The sequence below is a fragment of the Natator depressus genome, chromosome 6, assembly GCF_965152275.1.
Source record: "Natator depressus isolate rNatDep1 chromosome 6, rNatDep2.hap1, whole genome shotgun sequence".
NCBI lineage: Eukaryota > Metazoa > Chordata > Testudines > Cheloniidae > Natator > Natator depressus.
In genome coordinates this window covers 67,422,780-67,443,126 of record NC_134239.1, presented here as the reverse complement: position 1 = coordinate 67,443,126, position 20,347 = coordinate 67,422,780, and the positions used below count along the sequence as shown (strand labels likewise).

General features: G+C 43.1%; 1 protein-coding gene across 7 annotated transcripts in view; it reads left to right on the top strand.

The window, feature by feature from the left end:
* The window catches only part of NUMB (NUMB endocytic adaptor protein), a 162,210-nt gene that overhangs the window by 96,965 nt on the left and 44,898 nt on the right, over positions 1–20,347 (top strand). For 5 of the 7 annotated variants that reach the window (XM_074955603.1, XM_074955602.1, XM_074955606.1 and 2 more), the window contains one exon: positions 9,349–9,491. In XM_074955603.1, coding sequence (XP_074811704.1) covers positions 9,366–9,491 — 126 coding nt within the window. In that variant the 5' untranslated portion in view covers positions 9,349–9,365. Of the gene's footprint in view, positions 1–3,622; positions 3,640–9,348; positions 9,492–20,347 lie in introns of those variants that run through there. The other 2 variants (XM_074955605.1, XM_074955604.1) reach the window with 2 other exon arrangements.

Here is a 20,347-nt window from a genome sequence, read left to right as displayed (position 1 = left end):
TGAAACTGACTATATGCCAAGTGCACAAAATAAAATGAAATTTTTAAATTGGCTCATCATCTTGGATAACTTTTGAACTTAACCTCTGGTTAGTTTGTAGAAACTTGGGATTTAGTGGGGAACTGGTCTGTATTTATTTTATGGGGTAATCACCTTGATTTTTAAGAATAACGTCATTTCTATGAAAAAAAAAAAAGAGGACTTGTGGCACCTTAGACTAACCAATTTATTTGAGCATAAGCTTTCATGAGCTACAGCTCACTTTATCGGATGCTTTCAGTGGAAAATACAGTGGGGAGATTTATATACACAGGGAACATGAAACAATGGGTATTACCATACCACACTATAATGAGAGTGATCAGGTAAGGCGAGCTATTACCAGTGGGGGGGAGACCTTTTGTAGTGATGATCAAGGTGAGCCATTTCCAGCAGTTGACAAGAACATCTGAGGAACTGCAGGGTGTGTGTGTGTGTGAATAAACATGGGGAAATAGTTTTACTTTGTGTAATGACCCATCCATTCCCAGTCTTTATTCAAGCCTAACTTAATTGTATCCAGTTTGCAAATTAATTCCAATTCAGCAGTCTCTCGTTGGAGTCTGTTTCTGAAGTTTTTTTCATCCAGACCACGCCACAAGATCCATTGTCTACAGCCAAGCTCTACGATACAACCGCATTTGCTCCAACCCCTCAGACAGAGACAAACACCTACAAGATCTCTGTCAAGCATTCTTACAACTACAGTACCCACCTGCGGAAGTGAAGAAACAGATTGACAGAGCCAGAAGAGTACCCAGAAGTCGCCTACTACAGGACAGGCCCAACAAAGAAAATAACAGAACGCCACTAGCCATCGCCTTCAGCCCCCAACTAAAACCTCTCCAACGCATCATCAAGGATCTACAACCTATCCTGAAGGATGACCCATCACTCTCTCAGATCTTGGGAGACAAGCCAGTCCTTGCTTACAGACAGCCCCCAAACCTGAAGCAAATATTCACCAGCAACCACACACACCACACAACAGAACCACTAACCCAGCAACCTATCCTTGCAACAAAGCCCATTGCCAACTGTCTCCACATATCTATTCAGGGGACACCATCATAGGGCCTAATCACATCAGCGACACTATCAGAGGCTCGTTCACCTGCACATCTACCAATGTGATATATGCCATCATATACCAGCAATACCCCTCTGCCATGTATATTGGCCAAACTGGACAGTCTCTACGTAAAAGAATAAATGGACACAAATCAGACGTCAAGAATTATAACATTCAAAAACCAGTCGGAGAACACTTCAGTCTCTTTGGTCACTCGATTACAGACCTAAAAGTGGCAATTTTTCAACAAAAAAACTTCAAAAAGACTCCAATGAGAGACTGCTGAACTGGAATTAATTTGCAAACTGGATACAATTAATTTAGGCTTGAATAAAGACTGGGAGTGGATGGGTCATTACACAAAGTAAAACTATTTCCTCATGTTTATTCCTCCCCTACATCCCCCACTGTTCCTCACACGTTCTTGTCAACTGCTGGAAATGGCCCACCTAGATTATCACTACAAAAGGTTGTTTTTTTCCCCTCTCCTGCTGGTAATAGCTCACCTTACCTGATCGCTCTCGTTATAGTGTGTATGGTAACACCCATTGTTTCATATTCTCTGTATATAAATCTCCCCACTGTATTTTCCACTGAAGTGAGCTGTAGCTCACGAAAGCTTATGCTCAAATACATTTGTTAGTCTCTAAGGTGCCACAAGTCCTCCTTTTCTTTTTGCGGATACAGACTAACACGGCTGCTACTCTGAAACCTTTCATTTCTATGCCCTCCTTTCTCGCCACTTCTGCAGTGGGCAGTGTCATCTACACACTGAACTAGTAATTGTTCCTCTGTTAAGACTGATTTTTATAAAGTACATAAGTCCTAAGTCAAGTGGTTCTGCTTCCCTCAAAGCTTTCAAGTTTTTGTAACAAATTGTAGTACATTTTTGTGCATTAAACTTGGAAGTTTTCCATCTTGGCTCTTAAATAGAACTCTAAACAATATAAAATTTAATTTCTCCATAGTCCCCTATACTGGCCCAGACAAACTGGATACTTCCTTCTTCTAGCAGGTGGAAATTGGCTGATTTCATTTGTGGATGAAACTCTGAAAATGTAAAACACTAAACCATGCTGAGTACAGAAATCAGTAACTGATAATTTTTAGCCATGATAGCCCCTGAGAAGGAGTAGAAGCCATTCTATGACTGTATCCATCTATTTGGTACAGAAAGAATAAATCACCAGTCTGGACTAGAATAGGAGGGTTTACAATAATATTCTTGGATACATGTTACAACTATATGAAAATGCCAAGAATCTGCAAATGACTGGAGTGGGGGCATTTTTTTGTTAGGGTTTTTAAACTATTATCATTTAGAGAACATTGTCATAGGAATTTGAGCATTTTGTCAGTGACAGCATCTGTCTTTGTTTTCTGAATCTCAGATATGCATCCAGTGTGAGTTGCTTATTTAACATCTTAGTAAATCTAAGCACTTTACCTAGATGTACAGACACACTTTTCTTAACCTGTGTACTATATAATCTTTTAACATTAGCTATAATAATTTTAAATCGGATGGGACAGGGGATCACATGTGCATTGCCAATCAGGTGGCTGTTTGTAGGACAAACTGCTTTGGGCTGTCGGGTGATTCTGATAACAGTTCAGCTTCTTTCAGTTTTTCATTGTTTTTCTTTGTTGGGGCAAATGGTTGCTCTGACTAGTTGGACAGAGCCCGCCCTGACCCGGTGCTCTGTGCTGCATGGCACAGCGCGGCTGCCTGTCCTGGTGCAGCCACGCTGCCAGCCACCAGTGCTCCAGGCAGCGCGGTAAGGGGGCAGGGAGGGTGGGGGTTGGATAGAGGGCAGGGGAGTTCGGGAGGTGGTCAGGGGCGTGGATAGGGGTCGGGGCAGGCAGAGGGCAGGGAACGGGGTTGAATGGGGGCAGAGGTCTCGGGGGCAGTCAGGAAGGAGAGGAGGGGTTGGATGGGGCAGCGGGGGGTGGTCGGGACAGGGAGCGGGGGGGTTGATGGGGCATGGGTCCTGGAGGGGGGGCAGTCGGGGGGGGGATTGAGTGGGGTGGTGGGGGGTAGTTAAGGGCAGGGGGAGGTCAGGGAGAAGGGAGGGGGTAGATGGGGCAGGGGTCCCCGGGGGTGAGAAGCAGGGGAGTCGGATAGGGGGCAGGGGCCGGGCCATGCCTGGCTGTTTGGGGGGGCACAGCCTCCCCTAATCGGCCCTCCATACAATTTCAGAAACCTGATGCGACCCTCAGGCCAAAAAGTTTGCCCGCCCCTGCTGTAAAGGGTCTATTTCAATTCCTGAAAACTAAGTTGTGAAAGCACATGATCATAGAGCTCACTGGGAAATGGACTTGTTTTTTTGCACAAAACATTAATATTTTTGGTGAAAATGCTACCCTAGTTCCTCATGGGAGATGTAGTTCAGGGGCCTCATGTTCCCTTTCTCCTCTGTAGGCTGAGTTTTCTGGCTGAAATAAATCTGGTTGGAATGATGCACCAGTCTCCCATCTTGGTGGAGGAAGTGCATCATGAAGTCCCATAGCTGATGGGAGAAATCCAGGTAGGGAGCCTGATCCATAGAGGAGAATGGGGGAGATGAGGTAACCGAAGTACAACTTCTATGAGGCAGTGTGGCAAACAAAATAATTGTTTGGCCAAAATATTTTGGGGTTTGGCGTATTTGGTTTTCTGACAGAAAATTAAAATTTCTACAGAAAGACACTTTCACAAAAAATTGTTTTGAACTAATCTTCTAGCAACAGTTGAGATGGAAAACTCAACCAGTCCTCCTCCTGTGGTTACTGGTTAACTCTGCCTCTTAGTACAAAATAATCCCTCGACAAAATAGTCAGATGACCTGGGCTGGCCAAACTCCTATAGAAATTCATATTCCCTAAGGCTCTTGAGGCTGGAATTCTTAATCTGCATGTTTTTTATCTTAAAGGTGTTTTTCATGTGTAAAGCAAAATTCTAACTTAATGTTACTCTACTATCCTCTTTAGAACTGTTCTGCAGTTTGCTTTGCACACTCAGAATTCTTTTATTATTTAAAGAACTTTGAACTTACTTAGTTAGGACTTCATGAATGTGGAGGAGTTACTTGTTTGGAGTGATTAACTTTGTCAATAGCATCAGCAGAGTTTGTGATAAGAAATGTGATCTCTTTGCACGCAGGTGCTGAGGGTGCACTCATTTCCACATCCTGTTTTATTTTTAGCTAATCAAATCCATGTTTGGTGTTGCTCTAGTTAAATCACATACTAGTTCACACTTTTCCTCTGCTGTTAAAATTGTATTTACTACCAAACTGCTTTACAGTTTTGCCAAACACAAATTCAAAAATCAAGTCAACCCCTCATCATGAAACTCTTTAATGATTAAATCACTTTTGATCTGATTTTTGAACTCTCCTTGCTTACTCCCAGTGTGTTTGATAAGCACAATTCTACTAACTCTTGCATATTTATTAAAATTAAGGAGACTTTTGGGATAGGAAAGAGCAATGAGGACAATGTTGTTTCAAGTAGCTGCTGGGTGAGGAATCATGAATTGCAAAGATGGTATATTGAAGTACCTCCATTGGAAAACATAATCCCAACTATACATATAAAATGACGGGGTCTCAATTGGCTGTTACCACTCAAGAAAGAGATCTTGGAGTCATTGTGGATAGTTCTCTGAAAACATCCACTCAATGTGCAGTGGCAGTCAAAAAAGCAAACAGAATGTTGGGAATCATTATGAAAGGGATAGATAAGATGAAAAAATATCATATTGCCTCTATATAAATCCATGGTACGCCCACATCTTGAATACTGCGTGCAGATGTGGTCGCCCCATCTCAAAAAAGATATATTGGAATTGGAAAAGGTTCAGAGAAGGGCAACAAAAATGATTAGGGGGATGGAATGGCTGCCATATGGGCAGAGATTAATAAGACTGGGACTTTTTAGCTTGGAAAAGGGATGACTAAGGGGGGATATGATAGAGGTCTATAAAATCATGACTGGTGTGGAGAAATTTAGTAAGGAAGTGTTTACTCCTCACAACACAAGAAGTAGGGGTCACCAAATGAAATTAATAGGGAGCAGTTTAAAAAAAAAAAAGGTAACTATTTCTTCACACAATGCACAATCAACCTGTGGAACTCCTTGCCAGAGGATGCTGTGAAGGACAAGACTATAACTGGGTTAAAAAAAGAAGTAGATAAGTTCATGGAGGGTAGGTCCATCAATGGTTATTAGCCAGGATGGACAGGGATGGTGTCCCTAGCCTCTGTTTGCCAGAAACTGGGAACGTGTGACCAAGGATGAATCAATTGATGATTAACTGTTCTGTTCATTCCCTCTGGGGCACCTGGTATTGACCACTGTCGGAAGACAGGATACTGGGCTAGATGAACCTTTGTCCTGACCTAGTAGGGCCATTCTTATGTTGTCCCCATAACAATGTGCTATCCCCTAAGACAGTGGTGGATAGAGGAATTAGACTTACCCCCCAAGATAGTGGGGTAGAATGAGAGTAGGGAGGGGAACTCCCTTACCCCCACAAGACATATGGCAGATGGAGGATTTTACCTTTTTTTACACTCACACACCTCCCCACTGAGAGGAGGAAGGGATTACCTCCCATCCCCATTACACAGCCCTGGTAAAGCTTCACTAGCTGGATAGTCACCAGATTGCTGTATTTGGGTCCCACCACACTGGACCCATGTACTCTTTTATGTTTCCCTTGGCCTGAATAGGGAGCAGCACTCTTTCCTTGACCTGATTAGCACATTTCCTGGGCACAGGTTCTGTTACCTCTGTATAGAAATGGGACCTCATGTCCCAGCTGCCTTAGACCTCCAGAACTAGTGCAGGCCTTAGGCACACCCTTTCCTAGAGTTCCAACCTTGCGTGTTCTGGATTTATAGTTCACCTCTTTAGGGACATATGACAGTGAAAGCAAACGTAGACTATGTAAGGAGTCCAAAACCCAGTCACTCTTTACTTCAGCTAGAACAAGATCTATACATACCTAGACACAACACCTATAGATTTTTCTGCCTTAGTTTCTTCCGCACTCAAGCATTCTTTGGGCTTAGGTCAGAGTCATCTGAGGAGTCCAGGATCATCCTTTCTCTACATGGCTTCCCCTCTGAATCATGGTGAGTGTCTCTTTAGTGCAGCTAGTTTAATTCTTCCTCAACTGGTCCCATAGATAAATAGGATGCCTGTTCCCGTCTCCAGCTTAAGCTTCCTTTTATCTCTGTGGGTATGTCTACACCTAGTGTGTATCTCCACCTAGTTGACAGACATGGAGCAGCAGGGCTCATGCTCTAAAAATAGCTATATATACAGCAGTGTGGGGGTGGGTCTCAGCCACTGGGTTCCAGCCAAGTGGAACGTCTACATTACTATTTTTAGCCTCTTCGCGTAAGCCCCACAAGTCCAAATCAGTTGACCTGGGCTCTGAGACTCGTTTCTGTGGGGTGTTTGTTTGCAGTGTAGATGTATCCTCAGGCTCTGTTGCTTTTAAGACCTTTTTGTTCCGCTTCCTGAGAAAATTCCCCTGGTCCAAACCCCCACACTACAGACCAATTTTGTGGGGCTGGTTTCAGGAGTGCCGGAAGCTCCACAGAGATGTTTGGGCGGGGGACAGATGCCCAAACCATGGTCCCGCCCTCATGCTGCCTCTTCCCCTGAGGCCTACTCGCTACTCTCTGCCCCCACTCCCGGTCATTTGTCCTTAAGGTGAGTAAAAAATGATGGGGCCATGGCCCTCAGTCCCCACCCCAGTTCCGGCACACCTGGCTGGTTTCCCTAGTCTTTCAGCCCTTCCTTGGTGCTCCCACTTGAATGGAGCTGTCAAGGTTGTGCCTAACAGCACAGGGATGACTCCATTTACGCAGTCATTCCATGATACAGCAATTTCATAAGATAAACCGGAATTCATAAGAAACACTTAAATTCCCCAAATTGCCACATCCCACAGTTGACCCCTATGTGCAGGTGGAAGGGGGCTTGAAGATTGTTACCAACGGGAGCTTTTTCTCAGTGACAGGTGGCATCCCTGCCCATATTTGGGCTACCCCCCTCCCCAGGGAATAATTCCTCACCCTCCTGGAGGCGAAGCTTTGTTGTACTCAACTGGTTAAAAGTGGAAGCCAGCTGTGCCAGCTTGCAGGACGGGAGGGATCCCCTCTCCAATGGTGCCCTCTTGGATTCGGGGCGGGGGGAACACACTGTGCTTCCTTGGTGGCCCCAAGGCAGAGATGGAGGCACAAGCTGGTTAGTAACCCCAGAAGCCTGCAGGGGGATCAAGACCATTAACTACCCCGCCCCCCAAGAAGTTTCCCAGGCTGGGGGTATGGCTGGAGCAGTGACGGAGTCAATGGGATTAGGGGACAGAAGTACTTTGGGAGTGGGGAGGGCCAGTGGCTGCAGGGAAGGCTCAGGACAGCAGGTATTGGCTGAAAAGCCCAGCGTGTGGAGGCTTTGATTTGGATAGTAAGTACCAGCCCAACATGTAAGTGGTGAGACATTAGGGCAGGGGGAGGGAAGGTATGTGAGGGACCAGATTGCAGGGAGCTGCCAGTGCCTGGACTGCATCAGTGGGAAGGCAGTGATAAGAAGCAGGAGCTGGGAACAGGGAGTGTGTGGAGCAATGTTGGGGAGTCAAAAGTAGGCCTGGGGAGTGGTGAGGAGTCGTCAGGATTGGCTGTGGCAAGTGGGGAGGAAGGAAGGGATCATGGAAGCAGTAGGTATTTGCAGGGGCTGGGGAGAAGGGAATGGGAGTTGCTCTTAGGGAAAAGGTGAGTGCAGGCTTCTGCTCCCAAATTGCATGAGGGCCGGAAGTCTCCGCATCATTTTGCGAGCACCTGCTGCAGGGAGCAAAATTTTATGTGACTTGTGATAAATTTCTGAGAGTTGGCAATGCTAGCATTAACCAGCTATGGAAATTTTAGTTCCATGCTTGTGTTCTTTCTTTTCCCTCCCTCCCTCCCCCATTTTCATTCCCCATGAGTGCTCTTTCTTGTTTCTGAGGATTCATCTTCTAGGGCCAACCTAGGAAACAGTGTCATTGTTGCAGAGGAAGACTATTTGGTGGTATGAGGAAGGAAGTCTGGCTTGGGAATTTATCTGTAGTGCTTTTTAAATCTTCCAATGAAATTGAAGTGTGAGGCATTCCCTATTCCAGGAACAAGCATACTGCTTGATGTCTTATTGCTAGAATCATAAAGATAAAAAAGTAAAGATAGCTTTAAATGATGACTTTGACAGTGTCACTTTTTAAAATAGGCTATAGGAAAATAAAGAATGCTAGGGAAACAAACCGACTGGCAATCCAAAATTTTGTTTCCTTTGTCTGGGTTTATTAATATCACCACACCCATATAAAACAATAGAGAACTGCTTTGCTCAATTACCATATTAATTTATAACAAAAAGTGACAGTTGCACAAAGCTTGGGGCGGGGGGGGGCAGTTAATGACAACTCAGACCTTTTGTCATTTGGAATGGCCAGAGTGCTTTAGAGATGGAAAGGGGTTGACATTTCTTCTGAAAACTAGGTTAACTAGGAGTGAGGTTGGCAGCAAGTTTCTTTAATTTTTAATCCCTTCCTGTGTTCAGTTATGTGACAGCTGTGGGTTTTGAGGATTTTAAGCCGTTTAGATGTCAGGAATTGTAAACACAGACAAAAGTGAATCATTTTCCATGTAGCTCAGTATCTAATAGTTTTACTTGGAAAGCAAAAATGTTCACTGTGAAACTTTCTCCATATAAGTTTAATGTGGTGCTCTTTTCAAAATGCTTTTGAAATGAGCTTTCAAAGCCCCTCAGCTCACATATTTGGACACACAATCCCCATGCTTCCTGGGGGCCATCCCTTGATCTAAAGAGGCATGTGCCTGGCTTGCCTCGTTTGGTTTGGTTTGCGTTCTAAAACCTCCTGCTCAAAAGGGAGACTTCATTTTGGAGGTGTCTAGAAATTTCAGGATGGAAGGGGGCTGTCAAGGTTGTTCCTTCTAGATTACCATTACTTTACTCCATCTGATGTTGCTGTTGGCTAGTTGAGCATAATGCTCTTATACAAGCAGAGCCTTCAGATCCCATCTCTAGCTGGCTCCTTGTTTACTAAGCCACTTTCCTTCGAGAGACTTCCATCTATTTCTGTAGAAGCACAAATTCTTCGCATAATAACATATAGTGATATTGGTGGGCCTAAACTGTGGAAAAACTTAATTTTGATGCCTACTGAAATATATATTTTTCTTCTCTAGGACGTGAAAACTGAGAAATGAACAAATTACGACAGAGTTTTAGGCGAAAGAAAGATGTTTATGTCCCAGAGGCTAGTAGGCCTCACCAATGGCAAACAGATGAAGAAGGGGTTCGCACTGGAAAATGCAGCTTTCCAGTTAAGGTAAGAGTTTTCTGCCTTTATCTCGTACTAGCCCATGAACCCCAGTCAGTCTTTTTGTTGCAATGGATATTTTATTGCAGAATAGACATACCCTAAGTAACTCCACAGTAATCTCTAGAAACTGGTCAGCTTCTAAGGTGTTGGACACCGAAGCATTACATGCCAGTACACAGAAAGAAAAATGACATTTTAAAGGCTCCTTTCAGAGACACAGGGCATTGTGCAGTAAATAGTTCAGATGTTTTCTGCTACTTTGAAACTGTAATATATAGTATCCCCAAATACTGAGGCTTCTGAAGCATGTGCATGTCGACTATTTGTTAAGCTTTTCTATATTAAATGCTGTGGTTTAGCCTTAGACTAGAAGGGAGGGGCTGTCATAAAGAGCACACACATGATTCAAAGTTCTGATAAGATATTGTAAGAGGCTAGGTATAAAAGCTAGAATGTCTACTAACTTCTAGTCTGTTGAGCATCTGGATTAACTCAAAGTGAAACTGCTTCTGTGATCACTACATGTTGCACTGGCATGAATAGCTTCTCACATGTCATAAGTGTTATGCTACAAGTTAGGGTCTTTAGTTGTAGTAGCAGATGTTTTTCATAGAATTATAAGATGCACCAATCTTTCTCTGGACATGTGTTCCCAAAGATTAAAAACAATGTAACAGTAAATGAGTACCCTCTGGTAAAAAGGTAAGCAAATAAATGATCCTTTACATCAGTGGTCTCCAAAGTGGGGTGCGCACAGGAGGAGCGCCACCGAAGGAGCGCCGCCAGCGCAGCAGCAGTGCTCCTGGACCTTTGATTCTTTTGTGGCACGCCGGCGGCAGCCTGGCTCTCCCCGCTCCGTCTTTGGCGGCACGCTGGCGGCAGCTCTTCTTCTTTTTTTTCTTTTTTCTTTGGCTTCCCTAGAGCTGGCGCTGGGAGTGCGCGATCCAAAAAATTTCGAGACCACTGCTTTACATCATGTAGTGTTGCTGGAGCTTTATCAAAGCCATGTTTTCCTGATCTGTGCTGTAACTAACTTGTAGAATTGAACCATTTTGGTGGTCCTACTGGAAAAATGAATTAAAATACTTCTCATGCATGTAGGTTGCCCTGTGCAGGCTTACTTGGCTCCACTGGTGTATAACAGAGTTCATATTTAAATTCAGATTTAAGATGAGAAATTGAATTCTAATTGCAGAAGTTAACCAGACCTATTGATGATGGTAGCAAATTGCTCTGTCTCAGTACACTATGCATTGAGATGGGCAGTAATGGAAAATGGTTTATTAGCTTTGGGATGTAAAGTGGATGGTAACCAGTATTTAACAGATACAGGCAGGAAGTATGTCATTATGAGCAAACAAGATAAACCAAATTTGAAGTTGTTAGTTTGGTGGGTGGAACTATATTTTGTTGTTTAGAGGAATATAACCTTGCCCAGTTGAAGGAGAGCATCCTGTCAGACAATTCTTGGGGACTGTTCAATAATGCACTGTACTTCAGGAAAGCGTGCTGTTGTGTATGGGTTTATATCTAAATGGGTGTTCCTGCTTCCTGATGAACATCAGTGGAGAACAAAACATTTAAAATTGCCTTTTTTCCAAAGATCCCAACAGTCGGATACACTGTGAAAATAGAAACAAGACCTTCCATTTCAATAACCCATAAGTGAAAGTTGCAGAGACAGCATTTGTGTTAGTGTACTTATGCTGTGGAGACAATACTGCTGCCTCACTCTGCCATCAGCTTTTGTTTTGAGATGCCCAAAAGGTTACTGAACAATTAAGATGATGGATTCAGAGTCTTAAAAGGATTAGGCTTATTTTACAGAGAGCTGAGAATCATCCACATAGTGTTGTTACAATAGGATGTAAGAGATCCTGTGCTGAAGTAAAACATACACTTAGAACTTGAAGCTATATGGAGCTTAGTATTTTTAAAATATTATTGCTAAACAATTATTTAATCTATATCACTGAGCTCTGTTTTGGAAATTGGCCTATTGCTAGCATAAAGGCTAACTAAAGGCAATTAAAGTGTTTGCTATTTGTCTAACTTTTCTTTGTAAATGGGATGAAATGTAGAGATTGAGGAGGGGTAAGATGTAGCTATCAGGCTCTACTTTTTTGACCTTGCGTGGAGTTCTACTTCCTTTGCAGACATTTTTGCTCTGGAATGGGGAACTAAGACTGTGACTACATAGAGGAAAATAGAAAATTTAAGAGCACTATTGGCTTTCTCTGAACCCTCTTGTAAATGTTGTAGTCAGATTTAAAATTCTTAAATCTGTAGTTAATTGTAACTACACTAGTCTTTTTTCCTAAAGCTGCTGTTGGCTTTTATCACTGTTCACCTTGTTCAAAGCAAGTCTAGGCAACATGATGGTAAAGAAAAGACTGGTGGCAGCTGGCACCTTAGCTACACTAAAGCTCCCACCATTGCTATCCCTGCTATTGTGGGTAAGTGAAAGGAGGCAGTTTGAGACTGAGAAGGAGAACAGATAAATAGAATGGAGATGGGAGGTTGAATGACTTAACATTACTGCTTTCTACGGATTGCATTTGTGAGAAATGCAGTCCAGCAACCTTACATAAGAACAGCCATACTGGGTCAGACCAATGGTCCATCCAATCCAGTATCCTGCGGCCAATGCCAGGTGCTTCAGAGGGAATGAACAGAAAAGATAATCATCAAGTGACCCATTCCCAGCTTCTGGCAAACAGAGGCTAGGGACACTTCAGAGCATAGTTTTGTATCCCTGCCAATCCTGGCTAATAGCCATTGATGGACCTATCCTCCATGAACTGATCTCGTTCTTTTTTGAACCCTGTTATAGTCTTGTCCTTCACGGCAACCTCTGGCAAGGAGTTCAACAGGTTGGTTGTGCGTTGTGTGAAGAAATACTTCCTCTTTTTTGTTTTAAACCTGCTGCCTATTAATTTAATTTGGTGACCCCTAGTTTTTGTGTTACGAGATGAAGCAAATAACACTTCCTTATTTACTTTCTCGACACCAGTCTTGATTTTATAGACCTCTATCATATCCCCCCCTTAGTTGTCTCTTTTCCAAGCTGAAAAGTCCCAGTCTTGTAAATCTCTCCTCGTATGGAAGCTGTTCCATACCCCTAATTTTGTTGCCTTTTTCTATACCTTTTCCAATTCCAATACATCTTTTTTTGAGACTGGGCAACCAGATCTGCACACAGTATTCAAGATGTGGACGTACCATAGATTTATGTAGAGGCAATATGATATTTTCTGTCTATCCCTTTCCTAATGATTCCTAAAATTTGTTACTTTTTTGACTGTCGCTGCACAGAGTGAGTGGATGTTTTCAGAGAACTATGCACAATGACTCTCTGTTCTTTTTCTTGAATGGTAACAGCTAATTTAGACCCCATCATTTTATCTGTATAGTTAGGATTGTTTTCCAATATGCATTTATCAATATTGAATTCCATCTGCCATTTTGTTGCCCAGTCACCCAGTGACTTAACTGAAACTTAACTAAGTGTGCTTTTTTTGTCAGGAAAGTTCCAGATTTGTTGTAATTATAATCACAGGTATAGTCTTCAGTATTGACATATATTATCCCCTATCTGCATGTATAAGTTTCCACACTTATAAGTAGGGATCCATGATTTCTGCAGTGGCCAGCGTGGCTGTTTCCGGGGCTGCCCAAGCAGCTGTCCCTGGGACCAGCCGCTCAAGTGACCGCTTAGGCAGTCCCGCAGCCAGCCACACTAACTGCTGCTCTGGCGGCCCCTGGCAGTCAGCCCTGTGGACTGCCCGAGCAGCGGCCAATGTGACTGGCCCCGGGGACCAGCTGAGCAGCGGTTCTGGGGGAGACGGGAGCAACCTCAGCTCAGTGGCTCCTGGCAGAGGTCCCAGGGTGGACTAAGCGGCAAAGGGCCCTCCAGGGCGGCTCCCCCCGGCGGTGGCCAGAGTAGCGGTGTCGCCGCCCCCCAAAACACACACACACACACACACACACACACACACACACACACACACACACACACACACACACACACACAGTTCAGTCAGGGATATTTATGGTACAAGTCAGTGGTTCTCAAACTTTTTTTTTCGCGGACCACTTGAAAGTTGCTGAGGATCTTTCCAAATGTTTGTGCCGCTAGCTAACTATTGTAAAGTGCTTTAGATGAAAGCGCTATATAAAAAAAACCCTTAAGAATAAACTTCTTTTGTTCTACAAATAAAAGCACACAACTCATATTTTAATATCAGTAGTCTTACTTTTCTAATGCGATGGATGTTCCCTTTCTCCCTCGCCGTGGCAGCCCCCGAGCTGGGTCTTGGAAGGAGGGGGGTCTCTCCCTGGCAGCCGCAGCCCTGGAACTGGGGAAGGTCACCTCTTTCTCTGGCCGCTGCAGCCTTACATATTCCAAATTCCCCCCACCCCTCTTTTCACCCCACTGCCCCCGCCTACCTACCCCTTATTCGCCCCAAGGCCACCATCTCACCTTACATGTGCATCTTCTCCAGGATCCAGGCACCTAATTAGTGGAGCCACACCTGCATGGCTCCACTAATTAGGTGGGTGGCCCTTCATTCTCTAGTGTGCGGCCGCCCAGACATGCACCTTAGAGGGAACTATCCTCGGACCACCAGAATAGAGCTTGCGGACCACTGGTGGTCCAAGGACCACAGTTTGAGAACCTCTGGTATAAGTCATGGACAGGTTACGGGCATGATTTTTTGTTTCTTGCGCATGACCTGTGCATGACTTTTACTAAAAATACCCGTGATTAAATCGTAACCTTATTTATAAGCGCACTGGTAGGGAGCATAGTTAAGGGCAAGGATTTGGGTAGGGCTATAAGTGACCAAGGGGTTGAAGAGCAGTATTAATTATATGTTCTTCCAGAAACAATCTTAAATGGCCAAACATAAATGTTTTAAGAAGATATAATCTCAAGACTCTGGATCTGCTCGTTTGGGACTAAATCTGTAACAATTAAAACTATAGGGATATTCACGCTATTGATTGGAGTGGCTTTAGATCCAGAGATGAACATAAGTGAATTCCATTGAAACTACTAATCTATTACCTTTTACATGAATTCGTTTTTGGAAATGGATTTGAATACTCAGTTGTTTTTATGCTCATAGTGTGAAGATATGTTTTTGTGAACAGGGCTAGCAATATTTTTTGGAGGAAGAGACTAGAAAAATATCCTCTCTCTATCTCAGAGATTGCAAAACATTCTACAAAATTAAGTTAATCGAGGACCAAACTACTTCAATAAAATGCAGTAAAACACATTGTCGGTATTTCATCCTGTCTTTAGGAATTTAATTTAAGTTGGATACACAGCTCCTAATCACCTCTAAAGTGAAAGTCTTTGGATTAGTGGCTATGTAAGAAAGCACATTCAGGTTTTATAGTTTGCGGAGGTGACCCCCACAGAGAATCCCATGCAAAACAATATTTAAAAAGATATTTCTTGAAGTGAAGGCAGATTGGTCCTTCTGGCATTTATTAACAGGTTTCTGAAGAATGGCTCACACAAGTGTTGCCTTTGTAAACTGTCAGGGGATAACAAGCAAATACTTACTGCACGAGTCTGTTGTTCAGATGGGTTTATCATATATAATCACCCTTGAGCTCTTGTATTTCAGGGAAGTTGAACATATAGGCAGACTAGCTTAGTTGACAGAGGATCTATCTGGAAGAATGACTCCGCTGATTAGGCCTCAGCTGGAATATTGTGTCCATATCTGGGCGCCACATTTTCAGGAAAGATGTGGACAGATTGGAGAAAGTCCAGAGAAGAGCAACAAAAATTATAAAAGGTAAAGAAAACATGACCTATGAAGGAAGATTGGGGGGGAAAAATGGGTTTGTTTAGTCTGGAGAAGAGAAGACTAGGGGGTGGGAGGGCATAACAGTTTTAAGTACATAAAAGGTTGTCACAAGGAGGAGGGAGGAAAAATTGTTCTTTAAACACTGAGGATAGGACAAGAAGCAATGGGCTTAAATTGCAGCAAGGGTGGTTTAGGTTGGACATTAGGAAAAACTTACTAACTGTCAGGATGGTTAAGCACTGGAATAAATTGCCTAGGGGAGGTTGTCCCATCATTGTAGATTTTTAATAGCAGGTTAGACAAACACCTGTCAGGGATGGTCTAGATAATATGTAGTCCTGCCTTGAGTGCAGGGGACTGGTCTAGTTGACCTTTTGAGGTCCTTTCCAGTCCTATGATTCTATGATCATCTTTGCCTTTTAAAAACCCAATAGGCCCATCTGCAAAATTTGTTCACCATAGGAATCTGTAAAGCTATGTCCTTCAGCTGGTAATGGAACTATGAGAGAGTCTCAATTCTGTGAACTTGTTCCTTTCTACCTCTGGCTCTGATGGAATGTTCAAGGAAAATAGAAAGACCAAAAAAGTTACAATTATCATAGCTCCACGTTGGGCCCAAGAGAGCATGGTGCAGGTGCTTGGTGTGGATGTCCACGGAGGGCAAGGTAGTCCGTCCTGTTCAGAAGGCCATGTTGTCACTGTGTGACCTCTGTTCCCAAATTAAAGGCCCCTAGGGGGAGGGTGGGTGCATGAGTTGTATTATGGTAGTGGAGTAACTGAGCACAGTGTTGTCAAGATTATTAAAATTGAAAGGTTCATTTTCAATTTGTTTACTTTGTACACTTAAGTGTTATAATTAACTGAGCTTATAATATTACAGGAAAGCCTACTGCCTCTAGTCAAGATCAAGGCTCCATTGTGCCAGATGTTCAGACAAATGTGACTTTCAGACTGAGTATCCCCTTAGATACACAACCTTCACATCCTACTAATATATTTTTGGAATGGAAAAGTCATTTGATTCATAGACCTCTTTAAAGTTGTCCCTTAATATTAAATCCACATGCTGTTGAAAGTCTGTATGCCAAGGTGTGCAAAACTTCCCCCCTACAGAAGTGGCTGTTCTGTAGGAGGGGAAGGGAAATGGGAAAGGTACAACAGGAATGTTATGTTGCAACAGTGAATCTAACCTCTGAGTAGAGAAAAAACTGCCAGACATATGCAGTGTACTAGGGAGAGACACACTCACTTCACTTGTGACTCACTTCTCATTAGTTTAAAGTGTAGAAGTGTAGTAGTTTTTAAAAAAAAACAAAAAAAAAAACCCTCTAATTTCAGTGATAGAATTCATAAAATGTATTCTTGTATGCATACTCCATAAACTTATATCCATTACAAAATGTGAAATTAATTTACATATGCACATTTAAAAACAGGCTTTCATGCTGCAGATGCTACCTCATTGAGAATTTGCAGCTGTTTTCCGTTTTAATGACTAAAGTATTCAACATTACAGCTTTTTTTTCTTTCTGAAATGCCTTTTCTAAGGTCTTTCTGGGTAAGTAGTTTTTATTCATACAAGTGTACTTTGGAGTGACTTGTCTGTGAAATTTAGATCAGAAAAATTAGGTCATTTCCCTCCCCACATAACTAAACAAATCAGATTTTTGCACATTCTTAATGCTTTTATCCAATTGGATGTGTCAAACAGACAGTAATAAGTGATTTCCTACTTGTAAATCTAGAATGCTCAGCAGCCTGATAAATCTGGGTTTAATCCATCATTTTTACTATATTCTTTTCTGTGATGAGTGGTTTCTGATTTTAACACACCTAAGAAGGCTTTTGTGGTTGCACTTACTCCAAGAGTAATCACAGGGAAGTGTTCAGATTCTAGAGTATTCAAATGGAATACAGGGTATATTCACCAGCAAGGTCCAAGTGAAAGAGAGATGCAAAACTTTGCCACTTTGTATAAAAGTGAGAACAGAATGGGTTTACATTCTGACATTGGATCCTATACTGCTAGTGTCAAAAGACTTAGGCTTTCCATCAGTATTTGATTTTCCACATTGTGTTGATGACAACTTACTCATTTTTAATTACATCTGCATCATTAATATATCAGAATTTTCATAGTCAATTTTTTTCTTTAGCTTTCTAATTAGCCCTCAATTTAGTGGGGAGACTGAGATGAAATTTTATTGTTTTATGAAAAAAGAAAAGGAGTACTTGTGGCACCTTAGAGACTAACCAATTTATTTGAGAATGAGCTTTCGTGAGCTACAGCTCACTTCATCCGATGAAGTGAGCTGTAGCTCACGAAAGCTCATGCTCAAATAAATTGGTTAGTCTCTAAGGTGCCACAAGTACTCCTTTTCTTTTTGCGAATACAGACTAACACGGCTGTTACTCTGAAACCTATTGTTTTATGCTCAATGATGGCTAAAACAGGGAGGAAGGAAGGATGGACTGCATGAGTTTTATATTAAGATCTTAAGTTGACCATTTACACTACTGCTATCCCCATACAGCAGTGGTCACCAACCCGTTGATCACGATCAACTGGTAGATCCTGGAGCCTCTGCCAGTTGATTGTGATCTCCGAGCCACTAAAAGTCCAGGGGCGCTGCAGAGCTCAGGCAGGTTGCCTGCCCAGCCTGGCCCCACGCTGCTCCTGGAAGCAGCTCGCTGGTGGCATGTCTCTGCAGCCCCCAGGGGGAGGGGAAGCGGGGGAGCTGGTGGCTCTGTGTGCTGCACCATTCCCACAGCTCCCATTGGCTGGTTCCTGGCCAATGGGAACTGCAGGGATGGTGCTTGCGGGCACAGGAAGTGCATGGAGACCCGCTGCCTCTTCCTTCCTGCCCCAGGGGCTGCAGAGATGCACCAGCATGCCAGCAGCTGGACGCTTCTGGGAGTGGCATGGGGCCAGGGTGGGCAAGCAGCCTGCCTGAGCTCTGCTGCGCCCCTGGACTTTTTGCGGGGAGCCTGCACCTCACACCCCAACTCCCTGCCCCAACCCGGAGCACCCAAACTCCCTCCCAGAGTTTACACCCCTCACTCTTGCACCCCAACCCCCTGCCCCATACTCAGCCAACGCACACCCCACAGTTGAGAATGTTACACTAATTTGTGACAATCCCTGAAGGATTTTGGATCTATAAACCACAAATGACACTAGTGGGCGGGGCAGGGCCTCGGGGAAGGGAAGGGGTAGATCCTGGGTTGATCTTAAATTCAAAAAGTGATCTTGTGTGTAAAAAGGTTGGAGACCACTGTCATACAGTAACAGATTTCTTTGATTATAGTATTCTAAACATATCAGATACAAAGCTATTCATATCTACTGTGCACAGACCTTTAACTGTGAATCCACAGTCATGGCAGTGACCCGTCCACCTGCCACCCTTCCTCTGTATCTAATTTGCCTGCAACAATGTTATTGGTTGTAGTGACTCAGTGGTATGATATACCAGTCACATGTCAAAGTTTTCATTAGCTAATTACTTGACCAACCTGCTATTGCTCTTCATAGACTCCATGGCTACCTGTAACTTGGACATTGATGCCTAGAAGGGTACACATGGCACTGCTAGCTTGGCTCTCCTGGGCACTAAGGTACCACTACTGGGAAAGCTGATGTAGGAGCCTAGGGAAAGTCCATAGAGCAAAGAGATATTAGGACTCTGGGATAAAGCTCTCCTGCTCCCTTTCATATAATGCCAGTCTCTCCAATATAATCTTCTAAACCTGTAAATCAGTGGTCTCCAACCTTTTTAAGCCCAAGATCACTTTATGAATAGTTTATACGTAGGGCTTTGTGACTACTGCAGGGGCCAGCGTGGCTGACCCCAGGGCTGCCCAAACAGCTGGCCGCTGCTGAAGTGGTTCTGCAGCTGCTGCTCTGGCAACTCTGGGCAGCTGGCCTTGGGGACCGCCCGAGCAGCAGTCCCGGGGCAGCTGCTGGCTCTCCAGGGCTCCCCCCTAGCAGCCGCTGGCCTATTGGAATCCGCCCCGCAGCACCCACCCTAAAATTCAATCGGGTATTTATGGTATGTCATGGACAGGTCACAGGTAAGAAATAAAAACTCATGGTCCATGACCTGTCCATGACTTTTTTACTAAAAACACCCATGATTAAATCATAGCCTTACTTTTATGGCCCCAGTGGGCTTGACATCAGTAGCAAATCAGCCGCTGTCCTCATGTTCCTGTGTTCCCTTCAACTACCACTTAACCCTCTTCCTGTTTTCTCCTTTCCTCATTCTTGTCTTTAATTTGCATCCTGAAATCTTATTGGTTAAAATGCCTTAATATAAAAATATCAAAAAACAAATGTTGAATCAGTTTATTCAATGCCTTTTTAAGAATGAATTAGTCTTGAATGTCACTTTGCTCATCTAGAGCAGAAGTGTAGACTACTCTGCACAAATACACAGACCACCAAATATAAATAACTTAATATGCATTAATTTATATTATGACCCTTAGTGTTAATTGCTATTTTAAATAAAATCAGTCTGAAGTATTAGTAGCAAGTTGAGCTGCATGCTAGCAATGTATAGGACCTTCTGGAACATGGAAGTTTAAAACTCTGCAACATGTGGGAATGGCATTGTATTAAAAATAATAAAGCAAAGGTTAACATTCAAGGGTGATATAATGTCTTAATTATGCTTCATATAAGCACTACTTTGCATTCCTATTAAAGGAGTAAATGACTATCTTATCATTCTCTGATGTCAGCAGTGACTTATAACCACTCCTAAGAACAAGCACAGCAGCAAGGAAATACTAAATTTTAAAAAGGGCCACAGCAATTACCATTTGAAAATTAATATAAGGAAATAGTGTTAAGGCTATGGAAAAGAACTTGAAAGCCATATAAATAAATGTATGGAAAAGTGGTCACCACTGTTAAGGTGAGTCTCATTATCCATTGTGAGCCTAACTTTGCGTCCCTCCTCTTTGGTCTATCACCAGAACACAGTCTCAGATTTTGTTTAAAATTGTTGTCCAGGTAACCTTTTAAAG